Here is a 19,059-nt window from a genome sequence, read left to right on the forward strand (position 1 = left end):
CAGTGGTGTATTGGGGTGTGCAGGGAGAATGTGCAGAGAAAATATTACGTTAATATGGAACCCAATAATGGATTCTGGACAATGAGCCTATATGAGAATAAATTCCAGGCTCTCACAGACCCCGAAACAGAACTGACAGTTGTCAACCCTCCTAAGAGAGTGGGGGTTTTCCTGGACTATGAGTCAGGGGAGGTCTCATTCTACAATGCCACTGATGGATCACACATCTACACCTTCCCACACACTTACTTCTTTGGGCCTCTGAGGCCTATTTTCAAGATTTCGAGGTCAGAGTCCACTGCCTTGATCATTTGTCCAGCACAAAAAAGAGTGGAAAGTTCCCTCGAGCCAGACCCAGTGCCTGACCCTTCCTTGGAGACCTCAGTGGTCCAGGGCTCAGATGATGGGAATGAGGACCCTCAGGTTGAAGTAATGCCATTGCTCTCCCAGCCCGAGGATACTAGCCAGAAACACCCCGAGTGAAGCACTTCACTGATATTAATTCAATTTTCCACGTGACGGATGAGGAGACCAGGTTGCAGAGACTGAGTTAACTTTCCAAGGGTGACTCAGCTGATGTCCAGCAACCACAGCTAACATTTATAAGTCACTTACAATGTACTGGGTGCTAAATGCTTGAGGGAATTTGACTCACTAACTCTCCAACAACCATGTGAGGTAGCCTCATTTTGAAACTGAGGCAGGGCCAAGTAAAATGATGTATATAATTCATACAGAAAGTCGTGCTGCTGAAAGTCAGCCTCTGCCCCCTCCCTCTACCTCTGGTCTGTTCCTCTGCCACCTGCTGTTCCTGTGGGGCAGGGTCACATGCAGCCCTGAGATTCCCTTCCCAGGGCACCAAGGGCAAAGGTCACTGGAGGTCAGTATGAAGGTCCCATCCATCTGGGATTCTTCATTGTCCACTGTCAGTGCCATGGTCCACTACTTCACCGACTGGCTCTGCAGGGTGACTACTTGCAGAGAATGAATTCACAGTGACCACATCACACAGGGCTGAGAAGAGACTAGAGGCCAACATCTTAACCAACAATGTGACCTGTGATCACGGAGCAGAACCACCCTCCCTACTTCATACCTAAAGGTCATCTGTGAAACACAAATTTGGAAGAAGGGAGCAAGATGAGCTTCAGTGAAGTTTCCATCATATTCTAGATCCATCTGCAGAAAAGGGACATCTCACTGCTGGTCATTCACTGATGTTACTGGAGGTTCATTTTACCCGGTGGGTCCTGGGGGAAAGCCACTATTCCTCATCTTTGCTGTGAGTGCTCAAGTCTGCGTGCCCTCTGCCCTGTGTGTGGTTGTCAAGTTACATTTGTTAAATAAATTATGCTAATAATCTTCACATTTCAACTGAGCTGCTTCTAGATTTTATACCCCCTGGAGTTTACTCACCACAGTTTCACAGTTTACCTCCTTGAAACATTTTCACAAAATTTTATTTTATTGGCTTTCTATTGCTTCTATGGTAAATAATCACAAATTTCAGGATCTAATACAGCACAAATGTACTACCTCACATTTTGTGAATCAGAAGTTTCACGTAGCTCTCGCTGGGCTGAAACCAAGGTGTCTGCAGGCTGGGTTCCTTTCTGGGGGATCCAGGGAAGAGTCTGCTTCTTGCTCATTCTGATTATTGGCAGAAGCAAGTTTCCTGCAGTGGTGGGACCCAGGTTGGCATTCCTTGCTGGCTGTTGGAAGAATCTGAGAGCTCTGCAAGCTGGGAACATCTGGAGGTGTTCTTGCAGGAGCAGGTGTGAGGGAAATGACAAGGTGACAGAGTCCCAGTCCTGGAATAATTGCTGGTGGGGACACTGTTAGTGTGCCAACTGCAGTGTCAGATTGAGTCACAAGGGAATGAGAGATCTGCAGGGAAAGCATTTAGGCTTATGTAGGAAATGTTAAGAAATGTGTTTTGGGAAGATTATTCTAGAAGAAATGTACACAATGTCCCATTTCGGATCTACGGGAGGAGGGGTACTGGATCCAAAGAGACCATCTACCAGAAGAGGAGGAAGCCTTTGTTCCCTGCCATCATCCTGCGGGCACTGGAGTGCCACTTCTTGAGGGAAAGAACAAGCTTTCTCCTCTCACTCAGTAACCACACATCCCTGACTCCATAGTTTCTGAGAGACAAGGTCTCCATAACAGCTGCGGTAACTGCTGTCTGTCTCTGGTCTCTACACCCCAGCCGGTCCTTGTCCCCCGTGTCTCTGCCATCCCCACAAGTCCAGCAACTTGAAAGCGATTATTAGGCTTTAGAGAGAGGGTGCTTATGTGCACCCCATGACTGCCACCCACTGCGTAAACGCCCCACTAACACAGACTCTCTCTCTCTCTCTCTCTCTCTCTCTCTCTCACACACACACACACACACACACACTCACACACACACACACACACACATACACACACACAACTGTCCTAGTAGTTTGCAGCGACCCCACAACGAGCAGGGAATTGCAAGACTGTGGGGAGGGAGGGACAAGCAAAAACAAAACAAAAGAAAATAACCCTTACATTGCCTTTGAAAATAGAAAAAGAAATGAAAAATTCTAGATACTCTCAAAAGGCTGCTGCAGAAGTGCCTGTTTTAATGCTGTCTGTGAATTCTACCTAGCAACTGGTGAGGAGTAGACTCGGCGATGCCATTGGCTGGTGGGCCCGCCGCCGGCCAATCCCGGACTCCGAACGGTCACTGGAAATCTTGGGATTCTGGTCACAGGGGACACCGGGTCCCGGTCCCCGCCGCACACAGCCTGTGATGGGAGGACAGGAGTAGTTTTCTTCTCCTCTGTCAGGACGTTCTGTCCTCCGGCTGTGGCTGTGCCCACGGGCGGCTCAGAGAGAAGGACAACCGGAAAGTCATCGTTTGAGCGTCAGCGGAGGAGAGAAGACGCAGAAGTGCAGTCTGGCAGGTGGGGCCGCGGGGGCCGCTGCGCTCCGTGTGGTGCCGGGGGGGGGGGGGGGGGGATCACGTGGAAAGGGGCTTCCTGGGGGACTCCACGCCTGGCCTCCCTGGGGTCGCTCAGGTGCTGCCTGGAGGAGGAGGTTGTGGAAGGATGCCGGGTGACGACCGCAGAAACTGAGCTCTGTCCCCAGAAGTGACCCGACCCGATCAGGGCGACTGGGGAACGCTCACTTATTCCTGGAATGTTCCTGAGCGCGTCTGTGCGGAGACGCCGGACCTGAAGAGGCGGAAGGGGGGTGCCCAGGATACAAGTGGGGGCTCTGATGTCACCAACACGGGTTACAGGGTCGTTACCTAGATCAGGACGGTGGTGCCAGTCTCCCTGGTGATTTCTCCAGGTCTGCGCCCCCAGGCCTGTGGTCCCGGCCTCCCCTGGGTGACCGTCCTCCGTGCTGTGGAGCCGGCTGCTTCCCTGCACGTCTCCCCGCCTGACCCCCGGCTGTTCTTCGCCCTCCTGGGCTTGTCCGCACTGGTCTCAGGTAGGGCGCTGCCACGGGCTCCTATCGACGCAGAAAGGGAAGCCCACACTTCCCGCTGCGGTTGTGATCACCCATCCTTCATTCTGCACGTGTTCGCTGAGTTTATACCAACACAGCCCAATAAAAGGCAGATAGCCCCAAAATAAACACATTGTTATAATTCAAACTTGTAATTAATGTCCACTGTTACCATTTACACATTTAACAGTTTTTTTGTCCAAATTTTCATATGCTTTATGAGTATCTTACACTGACAGCACGTTTTATTTGGGACCGGCTAGTGGCTACCAGGTTGGACAGCTCCAGCTCCTGCTGTGCTCCAGGCCTGCGATGCCCTGGTCAGCAGGAGAAAGCCTCTGTCTGCACAGGGTCTGTGGGGGGGTCAGGGGGAGGCTCCTCTCTGTTCTGTTCACCGAGCTCTGGCAGCCTCAGCAGACACTTAGTAGGCATCTCGTGCTCCAGCCAGCCACAGCTGCGGGCCCCAGAATCCTCAGCCCAGGACGCCCCTCGGTCCTCCCCTGGAATAGCCACTTCCTTTTCCGCCTTAGATGTTGGAAGGCTGGTGCCCCGATTGATTCTGCCCCTTTGTTAAACAGCTCAGTTTATTGTCGTGGGGCCAGCTGACCCCACGTGGGCCTTGATGGGAGAAAACACCGTGTTAAGCTGCCACCTGTCACCTGAGAGAAGTGCCGTGGACATGGAGGTGCGGTGGTTCCGGTCTCAGTTCTCACCGGCCGTGCTGGTGTACAAGGGCAGGCGCGAGAGGACGGAGGAGCAGATGGAGCAGTACCGGGGCGGACAACCTTTGTGAGCGAAGACATTAGCAAGGGGAGGGTGGCCCTGGTCATTCACAATGTCACCGCCCACGACAACGGCAGCTACCGCTGTTATTTCCAACAAGGCAGGTCCTACGATGAGGCTGTCGTGCACCTAATCATGGCAGGTACAATGTTTCACTTGTTTGGTGGCTTTTTTCCAAAAATCTCCTATAACCGGAAGGGCAGCTTCTTCCTCCTGAAAGACCAAAGAATGAGTGTCCACTGACCAGTGGATATCGAGTCTTTAGAAGCTCACTAAGCTTAGCGGGGACCTTGAGTAGTGGAGAATGTTCAATCCCTACAGATTATTATCACGCTACTATATAGACTTCTCTAAGGGCCTTCACCAGTAACATGCTGTAGAATTAGACATTTTAGACATTTTTATCTGTCCCCAGGCCTGGGCTCCAAGCCCCTCATTGGAATGAAGGGCCACCAGGATGGGGGTGTCCGGCTGGAGTGCTCATCTGTAGGGTGGTTCCCAGAGCCCCACGCAGTGTGGAGGGACCTTTATGGTGAGGTCATGCCCGCCCTGGAGGAGGCTTACACCCAGGAGACAGTCGGACTCTTCAGGGTCACCATGGCCGTGGTCATCAGGGACAGCTCTGTGAGGAACATAGCCTGTTCCGTCAACAACACCCTGCTCGCCCAGGAGAAGAACTCTGTGATCTTCATTCCAGGTTAGTTCCCTGACCTCTGAGGACCCCGTCCTGCAGGCAGGAAGCTCAGCAGACAGATGGGAATTGAGGGAGGATTGGGGACAGGGGTGGGCGTGGGAGGGTCCTGGGCCTGAAGAGCACAAGCTACAAGGAGCTGAGGTGTCTCCCCTCCCACAAGGGGACAGCAGACAGTCTCCAATCATAAGAATAGAAACCATCTTCTCTGAGGATAAATCTGCTAGCATTTCCCTTGTTGTGGTTCTGATCCTGCATCAAGTTTTACACATTTGAACAATCATAAAGCGTGCAGGGTGGAATGGGCACATAGCTGTCTACCCCTGATGCTGTGTTATATTGACGCCCTCCTCCCCAGTGGGATATTCCAAGGAGACATCTGCAGAAAGTCTACATTCCTAAATTCATTCAACAAACAATGAGCAAGGATCCCATATGTTCAAGGCACTGTTCTAGAAACCAAGTATCAATCAGAGAACAAAATACATGAATATCCTTACCCTCATGGGGCTCACATTCTACAGCAGCAAAGAGTAAGCAACAAAACAGTTGCTTAATCTGTTCTATTAGATAGTGATAAGTTCTGTAGAGAATTAATCAGGGGAGTGTGTAGGGAGGGGGAGAGGCATGGGGCATTGTAATTATAAACATGATAGTAAGGAAAAGCTTCAATGAAAAACTGGCAACTGGGCAAGTAAGGAATGAGCTAGCCAGGCAGCAGAAATAGCACATGCAAGGGGCCTAAGGCAGGAGCATGTCTGGCAGTTTCAAGGAACCCCATGAGGTCTGTGTGGATGGAATGGATTGAGTGTATGAGAGTAGAAGGAAATGAATTCAGTTCTGGAATGTGTCCAGATCACATGGGGCAGTGTAGGGCATGGGTAGACTTTGGCTTTTAGTCTTAGTGAGACAGGAAACATTGCAGGGAAGAAAATAACATGATGGCCCCCAAAGCAGCTGTGCTGAGGAAGGACAGCACCGGATGTGGCAGAAGCTGGGAGGAAGGCGTGGCATTTATTAGGCAGTAGTGCAGGTCACCGCACCAGGATGGTGGCTGCGGTTGTCTTTTTTTTTTTTTTGCTATGGGCATACCAGTTTACTCTGCCACACAATAACTCTGTGATCTTCAGTATCTCTCTTTTTAAAAAAATTTATTGTGTTTACATAGATTCTAGTGTTTCCCCCAATTGCATTGCCCCTCCCCCGTATTTCCCTCAACATATCCCTTGCTTCCCTCCCAACAGCTCCCTCCTCTCTTCCCTTCAGGTTTAATTCCGTTCCTCAGTTCACATTGTTCCCTGGATTTCTCAAATGGGTGAGATCATAGATATTTTTCTTTCTCTGCTTGGCTTATTTCACTTAATATAATTGTTTCCAGGTCCATCCATGTTGTTGCAAAAGGTAATATTTTCTTTTTCATAGCCCCATAGTATTCCATTATATGTATGTAGCACTGCTTTTTATCCACTCGTCCACTGATGGACACTTGGGCTGTTTTCAGACCTATTGTGAACAATGCTGCCATAAACATGGGGGTGCATTTCTCTTTTTGAATCAGTGATATAGTGTTCTTGGGGTATATTCCTAAAAATGGGATGGATGGATCAAAAGGCAGTTCCATTTTTAATTTTTTGAGGAATCTCCATACTGTTTTTCACAGTGGCTGCACCAGTCTGCATTCCCACCAGCAGTGCAGGAGGGTGCCCTTTTCTCCACATCCTCGCCAGCACCTATCCTGTGAGATGGCCAATGGACAGATGAAAAAATGTTTAACATCACTAATCACTAGAGAAATGCAAATTAAAACCACAATAAGACACCACCTCATACCATTTTTTCATCTGTCCATTGGCAGAAAAATATCTATGATCTCACCCATTTTGCCCATTGCAAAAAAAAAAAAAGACAACCACAGCCACCATCCTGGTGCGGTGACCTGCACTATTGCCTAATAAATGCCACGCCCTCCTCCCGGCTTCTGCCACATCCGGTGCTGTTGTTCCTCAGCACAGCTGTTTTGGGGCCATCATGTTATTTTCTTCCCTGCAATGTTTCCTGTCTCACTAAGACTAAAAGCCAAAGTCTATCCATGCCCTACACTGCCACATGTGATCTGGACACATTCCAGAACTGAATTCATTTCCTTCTACTCTCATACACTCAATCCATTCCATCCACACAGACCTCGTGAGGTTTCTTGAAACTGCCAGACATGCTCCTGCCTTAGGCCCTTGCATGTGCTATTTCTGCTGCCTGGCTAGCTCATTCCTCACTTGCCCAATTGCCAGTTTTTCATTGAAGCTTTTCCTTACTATCATGTTTATAATTACAACGCCCCATTCCCCTCCCCCTCCCTACACACTCCCCTGATTAATTCTCTACAGAACTTATCACTATCTAATAGAACAGATTAAGCAACTGTTTTATTGCTTACTCTTTGCTGCCATATGTGAGCCCCATGAGTGCCATTCTGACTGGTGTGAGGTGGTGTCTTATTGTGGTTTTAATTTGCATCTCTCTAATGATTAGTGATGTTAAACATTGTTTCATCTGTCCATTGGCCATCTGTATGTCCTCTTTGGAGAAGGGTCTATTCATTTCTTTTGCCCATTTTTTGATTGGATTGTTTGTCTTCCTGGTGTTGAGTTTTACAAGTTCTTTATAAATTTTGGTTATTAACCCCTTACCAGTCATATTGTCAAATATGTTCTCCCATTGTATGGTTTGTCTTTTTATTCTGTTCTTATTGTCTTTAGCTGTACAAAAGCTTTTTAGTTTGTATAGTCCCATTTGTTTATCCTGTCTTTTATTTCCCTTGCCTGTGGAGATAAATCAGCAAATATATCGCTGCCAGAGATGTTGGAGAGCTTACTGCCTATGTTTTCTTCTAAGATGCTTATGGTTTCACGACTTACATTTAAGTCTTTTATCCATTTTGAGTTTATTTTTGTGAATAGTGTAAGTTGGTGGTCTAGTAGCTGTCCAGTTTTCCCAACACCATTTGTTAAAGAGACTATCTTTACTTCATTGTATTGTCTTACCTCCTTTGTCAAATATCAATTGTCAATAAAGGTATGGGTTTATTTCTGGGTTCTCTGTTCTGTTCCATTGATCTATGTGCCTGTTCTTATGCCAGTACCAAGCTGTTTTGAGTACAATGGCCTTGTAGTATAACTTGATATCAGGAAGTGTGATACCTCCCACTTTATTCTTCTTTTTCAAGATTGCTGAGGCTATTCATGTTCTTTTTTGGTTCCATATAAATTTTTGGAATATGTGTTCTATATCTTTGAAGTATGTCACTAGTATTTTAATTAGTATTGCATTAAATTTATAAATTGCTTTGGGTAATATAGACATTTTAATGATGTTTATTCTTCCTAATCATGAGCACAGTATTTGCTTCCACTTGTTTGTATCTTCCTTGATTTCTTTTATCAATGTTTTGTAATTCTCCAAGTACAAGTCTTTAACCTCCCTGGTTAAATTTACTCCTAGGTACTATTTTTTTGTTGCAATAGTGAAGGGGATTATTTTCTTAATTTCTCTTTCAGACAGTTCATTGTTGGAATATAAAAATGCCTCTGATTTCTTGAGTATTAATTTTATATCCTGCCACCTTGCTGAATTCATTTATCAGGTCCAGTAGTTTTTTTACTGAGTCTTTAGGGTTTTCTATGTACAGTATCATATCATCAGCAAATAATGATAGTTTTACTTCTTCTTTTCCAATTTTGATGCCTGTTATTTCTTCTTCTTGTCTGATTGCTGTGGCTAGGACTTCCAGAACTATGTTGAATAAGAGTAGTGAAAGGGGGCACCCCTGTCTTGTTCCTGATCTTAGGGGGATTGCTCTTAATTTTTGCCCATTGAGTATGATGTTGGCTGTGGGTTTGTCATAGATGGCCTTTATCATGTTGAGGTATGTTCCCTGTATTCCCACTTTGCTGAGAGTTTTGATCATGAATGGGTGCTGGATTTTATCAAATGCTTTTTCTGCATCTATTGAAATTATCATGTGGTTTTTCTCCTTCCTTTTGTTTATGTGATGAATCACATTGATTGATTTACAAATATTGTACCATCCTTGCCTCCCCAGAATAAATCCCACTTGATATTGTGTCGGAAGCCAATCAACGACTGCTGCCTGACAAGGTCACAGCAGAAGAAGATCCAAAACTGCTGATTGACAAAGTCACAGCAGTGAAGACCAATGGCTGCGGGTTGACAAAGTCACCACAAAGGAAAGGCACAACAATACTTCCCCCTTTGACCTTTGTGAATTAATCTGGCCTTATAGCCCCCCTTTTCTGGGTCTGTGCTATCATTTATGACACAGGGATAATAGTACCATGCTTTCCCTGTAGATTCGTAATAATTTCTTTGGAAATGAGACAGAGGGTGTGAGTTCCACAGAAAAGCCTGTAAGCCCCTTTGCCTGGGCTCATAGATATAAGAGGCTGGCTATGATATCCCTCGAAAAGGGTTAAGTTTGTAGGAGAATTCCTTCTTATTAATCATGTTAGAAAAAATAGATTGTGACTTATGAATAGGTAGGAAACAGTAACTATACACAGAAGCACTTTTCAGCATTCACTGAATTCATTACTTTACCTCTCTAGCCTTTTCATGTGGTAGAGTAGAGAAACTTTCCTTTCTTCTTGCATACCTGACATGCAGGTAGTGGAACACTTTGAGAAAAATAAAGTTAGAACTTAACTAGTGTATGAATATAGTAGATAAATAAAATTTGACTAGACAATTGGATCTTAGTAAGGTAGAGTTATTAATCAGTACTGACCTTTTAGAAGTTTGTACCAATATTGTTATTGCTATTCAAGTTATTGTATAACTGTACTTTGAATGACTTACCATCTGAAATGAATTAAATGTTACCTAGAAATATGTTACCATAGTGAAACAAAAACAATAATTAATCAATGTATTCTGAATACCATATGATTGTAACTTAGTGTGTGTGTATAAAAATAAAGCTAGACCAGCATTTGGCAGAGAACCTGGCAGTAAATGCTAAAGAGAAAAAAAGAATTCGGCTCTCTCACTCAATTCGCGCCAACACCGTCTCTTCCTGTGGGACCCCTGGATTCCCCCCGGGGCTGGACCCCAGCAATATTGATGTATGATTTCTTTTCATGTATTGCTGGATCTGCTTTGCTAATATTTTGTTGAGAATTTTAGCATCTAAATTCATCAGGAAAATTGGCCTATAATTTTCTTTCTTTGTGTTGTCTTTGCCTGGTTTTGGAATCAGAATTATGCTCCCCTCATAAAAGGAGTTTGGAAGTCTTCCTTCCTCTTGAATTTTTTGAAATAGTTTGAGAAGGATAGGAGTTAGTTCTTCTTTGAATCTCTGGTAGAATTCACCCGCTAAGCCATCTGGCCCAGGACTGTTGTTCGTTGGGAGTTTTTTGATAACTATTCGATCTCATTTGTTGTAATCGGTCTGTTTAGATTTTCTGATTCTTCTAGATTGATTTTTGAAAGATTATATGTTTCAAGGAATTTGTCCATTTTACCTAGGTTGTTTAATTTTTTGGCATACAGTTCTTCATAATATTTTCTTACAATACTTTGTATTTCTGTATGTCAGTTGTTACTTCTCCACTCTCATTTCTAATTTTATTTATTTGAGTCCTCTCTCTTTTTTTCTTGGTGAGTCTAGTTAAAGGTTCATTGATCTTGTTTACCTTTTCAAAGAACCAGCTCCAAGTTTCATTGATCCTCTATATTGTTTCTTTAGCCTCTATATCATTTATTTCTGCTCTGATCTTTTTTGTTGTTGTTGTTTTTGTTTTTTACAGAGACAGAGAGTGAGTCAGAGAGAGCGATAGACAGGGACAGATAGACAGGAATGGAGAGAGATGAGAAGCATCAATCATTAGTTTTTCATTGCGTGTTGCAACACCTTAGTTGTTCATTGATTGCTTTCTCATATGTGCCTTGACCACAGGCCTTCAGAAAACTGAGTACTTGCAGGATTTATAGGTTACTCAGCAAACTGTTCAAAAACTGTCCAAGAGGCCCTCCCAGCATCACATCACCCAAGGACTGACTTTCACATGGACAGGTTCACACACCATGATCTTGACAACTCCCACTGCTGCTAAAATAGAAAAATAGCATGCCTTACTCCAACCACAAACCTGAATCTGATTGGTTTATGTATGGCAAAAATATGAAAAAACTAAGGACTCTTTTAATCAGGCTTTGGAAAAAGGAAAACTAGGATAAAAAGAAAGTCAGCTTGATTGTCACTAGAGGTTGAAAAATTTTAAATCAAGAGTTCTGACTAGAAAGGAATTGTATGGTTTTGATAATAGAAGGTATAAGGTATGGAAATACTTTTGAAAGAAAAAGGAAAAGCAAGTTGTTATGAAGGCCAGTTATTTCTGGATAAGAAAGTGCATGAAAGTTGAAGGTTTATGTAAGTTGTAGAAGGTTTGTGCAGGTTGTAGGAGATTTGTACCAAGAAAAAAGAATTTGTAGTCAGAAAACTGGTTTTCAAAGAATGTTTAATCAGTCACCCTAGCTAACAATCCTCTACTCTCCCCACTTATTGGGACAACTCTTTCCTCCACCCTGACCATCTGAAGCTCAGAAACAGAGAAACGAAACCAACCCCTTGTTCTTCCATTCTCTATTCACCTCTCAGCCTGCCTCACCCAATCAGGTGCTTTCTACTCGTGTGGGATCACGAGTATATGTATCTCCTTACTAATTATACAGAAACCTGTATCCTAATCTGTCTCACTCCAAATATCAACCTAATCCCACCCCATGAGCTTCTTCCAGTTCCTAATACACTATCCGTCAATCTAAGGACCAAACGAGCTATACAGGAAATATCTCTTTTTGTTGCTTTAAAAATTTCTATAAAAGTAGATCTAAGGACAGGGGGACTAGCCACACTGCCCTGTCTTATTCCTATTCACACTCTCTCTCTCTCTCTGAAGCCCAGCAAATTCGTAAACATGGAGTCAGTGGTTTCACACAAACTGGACGTCTTGACTATTGCCTTTCATTGGTCCACTCATTCTCCTATTTATTTTTTTAACTTATGAACCCTGCCTCTTACATTTGTTCACTAGTTTCTTACAGAACCACATGCAGACCTTCACCAATCAGAAAATTGGAAAAATTTACCTAACCCTACACACCAACCCTGAAACCTGCTCTTGCAAAACAGAAAAATTTGAAACCCTATATCAGCAAGCCTCTGAAATCCTATCTTTCAACCCCTACAGGTCCCCTAACCCTAAAGCTGTCCTGTATCCCTGAAGAACTAGGAGAATGAATAGCAATCACCTCTTAACGCTTCTCAGTCTTTTTTCCCTTCACATAGTAAAAGGACAAGATCACTGGGTCTTCTTGCCTGAAGAAGAGCCTACAAATGGGCATGAAACATTTCTTTTAGCTCAAGCTAACTTCTCTCTCTATGGTTGCAGGAAAAAATATCTCTACCTTTACCATGAAAGAAACCCCCCCATACAACCCTCCTTATCTCTGCATTCCTAATCTCCAAATACTTGCCTCTTTCTTTATCAAGTTCCTACAGGCCTGGATGAGAAAAATCTCTAGGATTACCTACAATCAAATGCTCCTACACTGCTATTCCCCAACACCCCAAGGAGAACTTCATGAGGGAAATATCAAATAGATGGGGATGACAGCAGGAAGAAGCCGCTCCTCAGCCCAAGAGGTTCCCTCCTGAATGTTCTTTAAGCCCCCTTCCTTTTTAAACCACACATATTCACTCCTTCTAAAACTTACACCAACAAGTTCCCTGTCTCTAAAAATCCCCATATGTCCTCCCATTCGAGAGGAACCAGACCAGCACATCTCATGAGGCTCATCCAGGAGACCATGTATCACCATGTCACCCTGTTCAATCAACACTCGCAGCAAGCAACTAACAATTACTACCTCGCAAAATTTTTTACTTCCTCACTCAGGTTTTTGGAGACATCGCCTGGTTCAGACCTTACAGCATGGAAATTGACGACCTCCTTAACTGGATAGGGACTTGGCTTGGCAAGATTCCCTTCTTGAGTTCTCTCCAGAAGAAGCAATAATTTTCCAATTTTTTCTCCTCTTTCTCCTCATCACCCCTCACCATATAATATAAAATTAATAACTGCCTTTCTTTTTTATATGAAACCACAGAGTTGAGAAATGATAGACATGTAAATTTCAAACTGCCCTCTTGATGTTCCGCTTATCTGTCAGACCTCACCCTTACTGGACTATTGACCCTGAGACAGAGGAATTCCAAAAAAGCTGACAAGCCGCCCCAAGGAGGGGCTCCGGACATACCAGGATTTATGCCTCAGTATCTCCTCAGGCTTTCCCAAACACTATATAACTGGCCCCTAGTCTGTAACTGGCGCTCTTCTCCCCCAGGAGAAGAGCCCAGCAGGGTACTTTTCTTCCTTTCAATAAAGTCTGTTACTCCGGTCTTTCGGACTCCCATAGATTCTTACAGCTACATGTGTCAGTGTTGACACACGTGCCATAAGTTTACCATCACAGTCCTAAGTAAAATCTTTGACTTATTTTACTGACAAGCATGAGGCTGTTGTGTAAGGATATTAACTTATAACATGTAAAAGCTATTTAACAGACAGCATTAATAACAATACAGTGCACTAAAGAAACAAATGTTACTGATCAATTTCCTATAAACTGCACGAACCTTTTGCAACTTTTTTTTTTTTTTTTTTTTTTTTTTTTTACAGAGGCAGAGATAGACAGGGACAGACAGACAGGAACGGAGAGAGATGAGAAGCATCAATCATCCATTTCTCGTTGCGTGTTGCGACTTCTTAGTTGTTCATTGATTGCTTTCTCACATGTGCCTTGACCGTGGGCCTTCAGCAGACCGAGTAACCCTCTGCTGGAGCCAGCGACCTTGGGTCCAAGCTGGTGAGCTGTTAGCTCAAGCCAGATGAGCCCGCGCTCAAGCTGGCGACCTCGGGGTCTCGAACCTGGGTCCTTCTGCATCCCAGTCCGACGCTCTATCCACTGCGCCACCACCTGGTCAGGCCCTTTTGCAACTTTTATAAAATTAACTGGCTTTTGTTTTCCCTAGTTTCCCTTTTTTCCAAAGTCTGATTAAAAAGGAGTCCTTAGTGAATTTCTCCATTCTTTAGCTGTACATAGAACAACCAGCTTCTGGTTTATGGTTGGAGTAGGGCATGCCTTCTACCTTGGCAGCAGTGGGAGTCAGTCCTTGGGTGATGTACTGAATCTCCTGGCAATGCTGGAAGCATCTCTCAAACAATCTTTTGAACACTCTGCTGTGTAACCTGTAAATCCTGCAAGTACTTAAGGAAGGAGTGGTCACGTTTCCTTTACGATTTGATTTATGCATTTTTCTTGCCCTGAACCTTTTGGGGCTTGTAGGCACAATGTAACTTCAAATTAGCTTCTAATTAATATGTGACTCCATTCCTGTTGGCAAAATCTTTTTCTGATTCGTTTTGAATAAACCTTTGGCAATAAGGGTCCTAAAAACCCCACTGGTTTTGGATGGCATCTCTCTACTCATTTGAATTCCTAATTCTTATGTTCCGATTTCAGGCAGACTGGAAAAATATAAAATAAACAATAAAATTCAAACAGCTAATGTTAACTAATACTGTAATAAGTGTCCTAATACAATAAAATGACTAAAGCCTACTAGATTATTAAACAAAGTTCTAACCAATATAACAGGATTTAAAATAAAATTCTTACAGTCTCAAATGTCTTTAACATGTTAACATAATTTCACTAAGTCCATGTTGACACTATTACTGCTTCATATTATTTGCAAATGTAACTCAATTCCCACTTCAGTTTGAGAACTGTCCCAATGAGCAGGAGTTACACATATTTAGGAAAGGTCTATAAGGCACTGGAGTTGTGGTCACATTCTACAGCTAGAGTCCAAGTCCTAATGACCACTGCTTCTAGCTGGAATTAGGAGCAAGTCCCAGCCTAAAATAGGCATGGGGCATTGAGACAAGAGGAATAAAGGAGACACTATACATTAAACAAAGCAACAAAAATTAGACTGTCAATACCCACAATAAAGATCTTTGAGGAATAAATAAAACTCGAATATAAGGCAAGGTATAGTAACTGACCCTTGTATTTACAAGAAATTAGATCAGTTTACCTGCTACTTGGAAGAAATGCTCTAGGCTCGTCCACAGTGATGTGAGATGAGGCCAACGGCCCTGGGCACATTTAGCCGTCAGTGGCAAGTCCCAGCAGGCTAGGCATGGTCAGATCACAGGTGGGTGGATTAGGGCTGGAAGAGACTGAATCCTCCCTCTGTGGAGTAAGGGGGCTGCTTACCTTCTCGTGCCCCTTTTCCCACAGCAAAGGCATGTCCCCTGGTGAGCCGAGAAGCCTGGCAGGTTTCACCTCAATGAACTTTATTTCCACTCTTGAAGCAGGGCCCTGATGGAATCCTATGAAGCCCCTTTGGGGTGCTGGAGCCTCCAAGGGCATATGCCAAGACCTGGTATTTTCCTGATCTCTTTTGGGCTCTATTTTCCCTTTCTGTTCCTTTCTTGGTTATTATAGACCTTAAAAGCCATGTTCAGAAGATCTCACTGAGGGGCTTGAGGGTCCTTTTCTGTTTATATTAAACTCTTGGAAAAAGACAAAAGCAGCATTATTAGCTGGATTAAATAAAAGAGGTTTTGCAAGAGAAACAGGTTTGGCATCTACTTTAGGATTCCAGAGTCTCTCCACTACTGAATAACTTAGTATATCAGCATTCAAAAGTGATTTTTAACAATATTGTTTCAAAATGATAATTAACTAAACATTATATAAAAATACATTATTAACAATTATTACATATTTCCCAATATTTAAACCAAGATTTCAATATTATAGGACCATGAAACAGCAAATAAAAAGAATTAACAAAAGACCTTTGAAATAACATGTACATTTTTAACATGGGGAATATTTTTTCACACATCAGGGGGGGCCAATAAGTCACTACTCCAGTGGTCAGAAAACTTATTAGTCAATATATCCAATTATTAACAATACAATAACTGAAATTTCTTTTGAGAGCCAAATACTAAACCTAAGCTATATAGGTAGGCACACTCCCCACCAAGGCAGCGCCTGCATATGGCACTTCATTGGGGAGCTACATACACCCAAAGGGGCAAAAGGCCCACGTGGTCCATGAGCTGTTTGCAAGTGGCAGTTTGCCGGCCAGGGTTCTTAAGGAAGGGGGGAGAGGCAGAGGCATCCGGTGGGCCTGTCCCTTTTTGTACAACATGGCATTTCTAAGAACTAAGCCGACTTTCACTTCCCCAGCAGCTGTCTAGCTTTACTTCTTACAACAAAAGCAGCAAATTAAAAAATATAAATTTTACAAATTTATCTTCCTAATACTGGATTGCTTTAGCCTATATGGGGTTTCTAATTTACCTGCAATTCCCTGAGAATTCTTTTTACAATTTTTACTATTATGGCTAAAATAGTGGGTCTCCCCTATGAATCCCATGCCTCACACATCAGAAAACAACCATGCCACATGAAGGAACTGGGGAAGGGTAGGGGAAATTTGGAGGGGACCCTACACCCACTTTGGTCCCATGGGAGAGAGTTGGAACCCTTCTCCCAGTGCTAGTCTTGTTCATTTTACACTTATTTTTTCTTCTATAACTTGCTATACACCAGTGGAGGGCATTAAACCATTAATCCCAATCCATGGAGAGTTCACGAAACACCTATGTCCTAAGGAAAAGGGGAGAGGCAGCTGGAGGGCCTGTCTCTGATAATCTTATCCCCTATAATCCTGTTACTCACGATCCCAGTACTCCTTCTAAACTGTCTTAATAATACCATTTTCTATAATTCTATTACTTATGATCCCATCACTTATTCTGGAATGTTCTGATAATTTCATTTTTATAATCATATTACTTACAATCCTATCACTTATTCTGGAGTTGCAATTCATTTTAAAGTACTGATAACTAGCAAGTTCCACACCTGTGGTTTGTTCATTTCTAAATTCTTTTACCTGGCCCTGTTCTTTTTCTAATATTTTTCTAAAGCAAAGTTCTGATTTTTAATACTATTCCTACCCTGTATTTTCCAAAGGGTAAAACTTCTTTTGGTCAGTAGGTGGATATCTAAAACTAGGTTCTATTCCAGGGTTCAGAAACCTTTTTGGCTGAGAGAGCCATGAACGTCACATATTTTAAAATGTAATTCTGTGAGAGCCATACAACGACCCGTGTACATTATGCATTATTCAATAAAAATTTGGTGTTTTCCCAGAGAACAGCTATGATTGGCTCCAGCTACCCACAACCATGAACATGAGTGGTAGGAAATGAATGGATTGTAATACATGAGAATGTTTTATATTTTTAACGTTATTATTATTTTTTTTATTAAAGATTTGTCTGAGCCAGATGCAACCATCAAAAGAGCCACATCTGGTTCGCGAGACATAGGTTCCCAACCCCTGTTCTATTCTATACTTTTTCTAGTCACTTCACCCTTAGTTGTCCCTGCCATTTTACTCTAGTGCCCTTCTCTCTAACCGCACACAGCACCTCCCAGCCCTGCTTTCTGCTCTTTCCTCACCCAAACTGCTTATTTGCCAGCCCTTCACTCCCAGAGGCTGGAGAAACACTTCCTGGAACGTATTCCTCAGCCTTCTCCTCCCATATTTGATGTTTGAGGTGCTGATTTACAAAATTGAAACTTGTCCTGGAAAATCCAGGAATTAGCGCACTAATAAAAGCAAGAAACATAAGACAGACAATAACTAGCACCTGGAATAAAGATAAGACAGACCAATAACTATTACCTGGAATAAAGGGTGTTTGACTGTAGAGGACACAAGACAAGAAGTAGAAACCAACAGAAGAGAATAATTTCTTCAGGGGAGTAATCAGACAGAGTGCCCTGAAGCTAAAGAAAGGTCTTGGATCCAAGGAAAGAGATTTTATATTTTTCGGGCTTGTTTTATGAATTTCCTTTTACTTTTGCCCAGAAATTTCTAATATTGCTTGCAAAAATTAAATTCAGGCCTTAGAAACAGACATAATTACACATTAAACAAAGATTTCACAAACAAGCCATAAATTAAGAAATTTGAATGAGTGTGCTTTACTTATTTCAATTAAAATTACACTAGAGATATTTTCTAACAAAGAGACAAAACAGATTACTCACTCAGCTCAATAGACAAAGGAAAGGGTTCCACTTTCAGCAGCTTCTCAGGTGTTCTTCTACCCATGTTCCCGGAAATTCAGCTAAAGCGCCAGAGATTTCCATTCACACACTGCTCAGGGGTTTTATTTACTTACTTATTTACTTATTTTATTTATTTATTTTTTACAGAGACAGAGAGAGAGCCAGAGAGAAAGATATACAGGGATAGACAGACAGGAACAGAGAGATGAGAAGCAGCAATCATTAGTTTTTCATTGCACATTGCGACAACTTAGTTGTTCATTGATTGCCCTCTCATATGTGCCTTGACCACGGGCCTTCAGCAGACTGAGTAAACTCTTGCTCAAGCCAGCGACCTTGGGTCCAAGCTGGTGAACTTTTGCTCAAACCAGACAAGCCCTTACTCGAGCTGGTGACCTCGAGGTCTCAAACCTAGGTCATCGGTATCCCAGTCTGATGCTCTATCCACTGCACCACCACCTGGTCAGGCCACTCAGGGGTTTTAGACAGAAACATTAAAAACAAAGACTGAGATCTTGACAAACACAGAGAAGAGAGAAGTCTCTGGAAGTCTGAGCCGAGACTAATCAATCCAGGTTAGCTTAGTCTTCACTGATTCAGTGTGATGCAAGACTGACTAATCCTGGATGGATTCAATCTCCACTATGCTTTCCTAGAGCAAAAAGGAAGTCCCCACTAATATCTTTCTAGAGAACCCGACGTCTCTGAAGGCCCAGGGCCGAACTGGTGGACCTGGTCCACTCAGTTCTCACTAATGTCCCTCTAGAGCATGAGCAGATATCCCCTAGAGTCTGAGGCAGGACCTAAAAACTCTCCACCGATGTCTCAGTCTTGGAGAGCCTGCTGCA

The 19,059-nt window shown here is 43.2% G+C and overlaps 2 protein-coding genes across 7 annotated transcripts in view; both read left to right on the forward strand.

The window, feature by feature from the left end:
- Nucleotides 1-19,059, forward strand: part of LOC136382963 (butyrophilin subfamily 3 member A3-like) — a 108,903-nt gene that overhangs the window by 31,043 nt on the left and 58,801 nt on the right. The window lies entirely within an intron of this gene.
- Nucleotides 4,312-5,365, forward strand: LOC136383464 (butyrophilin subfamily 2 member A1-like). Its single transcript, XM_066353356.1, has 3 exons — nucleotides 4,312-4,414; nucleotides 4,688-4,969; nucleotides 5,322-5,365. The coding sequence occupies exons 1-3, from the start codon at nucleotides 4,408-4,410 to the stop codon at nucleotides 5,363-5,365; spliced, it is 333 nt and encodes a 110-aa protein (XP_066209453.1). The 5' UTR covers nucleotides 4,312-4,407.

This window comes from Saccopteryx leptura, chromosome 11, assembly GCF_036850995.1.
Source record: "Saccopteryx leptura isolate mSacLep1 chromosome 11, mSacLep1_pri_phased_curated, whole genome shotgun sequence".
NCBI lineage: Eukaryota > Metazoa > Chordata > Mammalia > Chiroptera > Emballonuridae > Saccopteryx > Saccopteryx leptura.